Raw genomic sequence first — 4,724 nt, forward strand, 5'->3', positions numbered from 1 at the left:
CTGTGCGTTCCTGAGTTCATTGGTCCTGCATGTCCAAAAGACTAGGCTTTGTCCCAGGCTTCCCAAATTCTAATTCTTATCATCTTTCTGATCCCTCTTCCTCAGAGTTGTTACCTGAGCTCTGAAGAGAGTACAGGTGATAAGAAGTCCTGTTTGTGGCTGAGCATTCTATAGACAGTTGTTCTCTGTACTTTAATAATGTTCTTACAACTTTCTGGATTGTCTTCTCTAACTATAGAGCAACTCAGGTCATTTCTCTTTTACACCTACAATAGGACAATGTGTTGATGACTTAGAATTGGCATAGAGCAGTATTACAAGGAGTTATGCTAATAAAGACATACCACTACCAGTCACATCAGGAATTCTACAATACTGTGATAATTTATAAAAACTACAGAGATTAAAGGAGCCTGCCAAATTTTTTCATGACCCATTTTATAAGAGAATGTTGTCCTTTGTTGTTACATGCTCACGTATTTACAGATAAATTGACAGGATGTCAGAGATTTGCTTTAAAATTATCTATTGGGCGGAAATGAATAGAGCTTTGATGAACTAAGACTGGAATAAAACCATTAAGATATAAAATAGGGAAGGGAGGACTCCCCAAACTACAGTGTCAACTTTATGTCCATTTTAGCTTTTGATGACTATATGTCTGAATTTTTAATAAAATGTTTTTTTTAATTGGGAAACAAAACAGGGTATGGTAGTGTATGTCTCCACCCTATAATCACAGCACTCAGGATGCTGAGGGAGAAGAGTTGTTTATTCAAGGCCAGTTTGAGGTACATATCAAGACGTATCTCAAAAAAGGAGGAGGAATCGGTTGGTAGGGGGAGAGGAGAGAGAAAAGAGGTGGGAAGAAGAGGGGAAAGGATGGGAGGGGAGAGGGACAAAAGGGGAACCTGAAAATAAAATATCACAAAGTGAGTTTGTGAAACGTCTTAGTTTTATTTTGGTTGTGAGCCTGGCTTTTAATGGCTGAGCCATCTCTTAGCTTTATTTTAATTCTGCTATAAGAAAACGACAAAATGAATCTGATCATACAAAGACAACAGTCTTTGCAGTAGGAGGCCACTTATTCATCCCAGCCACCCAGAACCAAAATAACCACACAGAAACTGTATTAATTAAATCACTGAGTGGTGCATTAGCTCTAGCTTCTTATTTGCTAACTCTTACTTTTTAATTTAACCCATTTCTATCCTTCCTTTTTATTTAAACAGAAAAGGGGAGGTAATGTGGGATTTCCCTCTGTATGCTGTGATTACCATCAATTAATAAAGAAACTACTTTGGACCTGTAGTAAGGCAGAACTTAGCTAGGTGGGGAGGCTGGGAGGGGGAACTAAACTGAATGCTGAGAGGAAGAAGGCAGAGTCAGGGAGAAGCCATGTAGCCACCACCAGAGACAGACATGCTGAAACTTTACCCTGTAAGCCACAGCCACATGGCAATACACAGATTAAAAGAAATGGGTTAAATTAATATGTAAAAGGTAGCCAATAAAAAGTTAGAGCTAATAAGCCAAGCAGTGATTTAATTAATACAGCTTCTATGTGGTATTTCGGAAGTCTGGGTGGCCAGGAAACAAAGAAGCAGCCTCCTACTACATGTCTCTCATCTACCGGGGAGGCAGAGTAGGTCCTGCTGAAAACTGGAAGGCAGGGAAATGAATGTGAGAGCATGTGTAAAACAGCACAAGGCTGTGGGTATTCACATGGGAGCATACTCGACAATGCTAGATTCTTGGTGTTTCCAGAAAACGTACAACTCATGATATATGAACCAAATTATCTCTATGCAAATCTTGACCATTAATACAAACATCTTTTAAATCACTCTGTGGGTAAGTATTATGCAGACCAAAACAAAACATGTTCATCATGCAACCTCCGGTTTACAATGATGGGCCAAAGAACCTTAACAATTAGCTTCCTTGGCAATTAAGGGGAGGTCACAGTCTTTAAACCCCTAGTCATCGAGTCTCCAGGAAATTGCCGGGACCACTGCTTGGTTGTTGGGTTTGCACCTCTTCACTTCCTCTCCTCATGTCCAATTTCTCTTTCTATGTCCAGCCTCTCCAGACTGACCCTCAGCTTCAATGGCTGCCTTCAACTCCAGATTCCCTGCTTACTACTAGTGCAGCCAGATATTCAGATGTTCAGAACCTCAATCCTCTCTCTCACCCTGCCATCAGCAGGAATCCCCCATCTCTCTTGAGTCCCACGGGCACCCTGTTCATCTGGGAGGCATTTATGCTTAAGAGGCTGGTTGGTAGTTAGGTTAAATATTAATTACTTTGTCTCTGTTATGTATAAAATACATTTTGATTGCCTTCACTCAAAACTATCTGTCGCCTGCCCTTAACTATAACTAATTCCTGTGTACAATTATATGCTGGTTGTTTATAACTTATTATTCCAAGTTGGAAATCACTATTACAAGCTGAATGCAAACATGTCTAATGTATGACCATCAAAATGACATAGCTACTTTCTGCTTGGCCACATGTACCCGATATGATATAGTAAGCTCCCTTGTAACATTTCATTAGTACTTTCAACTTGCCTGCTTGCCTGGAGAGTGGATAAAGTCACATACATGCTAGTTTGGGTAGGTTTAGCTTGCTTAAATGCTGCTGTTGCTAATAAAACAATGTTATACGTGGTAGATACTTAAAATTAGAGACATGAGTTTGAAGAGGTAGTGATACTAACCATCAGAAATATCAGGTTTGTTAATAAATTTTAATGATATTTCATAAAATTGTTGACTTACAGCTGGTTTGTTAGCATAAAATTTAACAGCATTGACACCTACAGCTGATTCTCCACCAAGCCTGTCTCTTTCTCACCAAGACCAGATCAAACACGGAGTCCTGTTTTATGTGCTGCGTAAGTTATGGTTAAAATGGGATAATGAACTTGATCCTCATTCCTAGTATCTATTTCATTTGTCTTATTTATTCATTTTGGCAGTGCTGGGGACAAACCCAGGGATTCAAGCATGCTAAGCAAGCACTATCACATTTTTAATTATATATGAGTAGAAGTAATTAGAACCTCACATATGAAATATGTTTTACGTTCAAAAGAAATTGAAATGATCACTATTATTACCTGAAAGAAATGAAAGGACAGCACTGTAAATTTCCGCAGGTTTGCTTTTCCTCCGGCGCGGTGAGTGAGTTGTCTGCTACCGATGGTCCTATTGTCATCATGGGTCGCCGCCCCGCCCGGTGTTACCGGTATTGTAAGAACAAGCCGTACCCAAAGTCTCGCTTCTGCCGAGGTGTCCCTGATGCTAAAATCCGCATCTTTGACTTGGGACGGAAGAAGGCAAAAGTTGATGAATTCCCGCTTTGTGGCCACATGGTGTCAGATGAATACGAACAACTCTCTTCCGAAGCTCTGGAGGCTGCCCGTATTTGTGCCAACAAATACATGGTAAAGAGTTGTGGCAAGGATGGCTTTCATATTCGAGTGAGGCTTCACCCCTTTCATGTCATCCGAATCAACAAGATGTTGTCCTGTGCTGGGGCTGACAGGCTTCAGACAGGCATGCGTGGTGCCTTTGGGAAGCCCCAGGGCACAGTGGCCAGGGTTCACATTGGCCAGGTCATCATGTCCATCCGCACTAAGCTGCAAAATAAGGAACATGTGATTGAGGCTCTTCGTAGAGCCAAGTTCAAATTCCCTGGCCGCCAGAAGATCCACATCTCAAAGAAATGGGGCTTTACTAAGTTTAATGCAGATGAATTTGAAGATATGGTTGCTGTGAAGCGACTCATTCCTGATGGCTGTGGGGTCAAATATATTCCTAATCGTGGTCCCCTGGACAAGTGGCGAGCCCTACACTCCTGAGGGTTTTCACGGTGCTCTCCTGTACCCTACCAAATCATGTTCAGTAATAAATCTCACATCCAGTCTGCAAAAAAAAAAAAAAAAAAAAAAAAATTTCCGCAGGTTTATAAAGCCTTTGCCGATTGCTCGTTTCTTCCCTCTGTCTGCTGCAGGTGCCCATGCAGCTGTTTGTACCTTCTTCTCCGGGCTGAATATTCTAATCCCAGAGCCCAGGCACAAGGTCCCTGGGCTCCTATGTTATCTGATAATGCACTGGGCCCTGCAGCATCCTCTCTATGCTTCCTGCTGCTTAGTCCACCTTAATCAAAAGAGGCTTAATACAGTTCTTGTTCAGAATGGTTTACAAAAATATTTTTTTAAGCACTCTCAAAAATCATTCTCACACTAGACAGGGTCTGTAAACATAACTCTGGAGCGAACCAGTAAGAAAGAAATCCTTAGCAAAATAGGACTTTGACCACGACGGGGTGGAGGAAGAAAAGATATGTATAGATTTTAATATATCTACTTCATATTGTCCTCTCTCTCTCTCTCTCTCTCTCTCTCTCTCTCTCTCTCTCTCTCTGTGTGTGTGTGTGTGTGTGTGTGTGTGTGTGCATGTGTGTGGCATGGGTATAGCACATATATGTGATTGTGCAAGTGTGTATATCCACGTGTGCCCGTTTGGAGGTAGAGCAAGACATCAAGTATCTTTTTCCCTCTCTCCCTTCTTGCCTTGAGGCAGGGTCTCTCGGTGAACTGGAAGCCTGTTCTGGTTAGGTTTGGTGGCCAATCAACACCAGGATCCATTTGTCCCTGTTCCCCCACTCACTGATGCTAGTGTTAGAAGCACGGGCAGCCATGAATGACTTTT

General features: G+C 41.7%; 1 protein-coding gene across 1 annotated transcript; it reads left to right on the forward strand.

The window, feature by feature from the left end:
• The first annotated feature begins 3,191 nt into the window (after positions 1–3,191).
• Positions 3,192–3,887, forward strand: LOC130869757 (60S ribosomal protein L10-like). The gene has a single exon (XM_057762171.1). It carries the CDS (start codon positions 3,227–3,229, stop codon positions 3,869–3,871), a length of 645 nt encoding a protein of 214 aa, XP_057618154.1. The 5' UTR covers positions 3,192–3,226; the 3' UTR covers positions 3,872–3,887.
• The last annotated feature ends 837 nt before the right edge of the window (positions 3,888–4,724 follow it).

The sequence above is a fragment of the Chionomys nivalis genome, chromosome 2, assembly GCF_950005125.1.
Source record: "Chionomys nivalis chromosome 2, mChiNiv1.1, whole genome shotgun sequence".
NCBI classification, from domain to species: Eukaryota; Metazoa; Chordata; class Mammalia; order Rodentia; family Cricetidae; genus Chionomys; species Chionomys nivalis.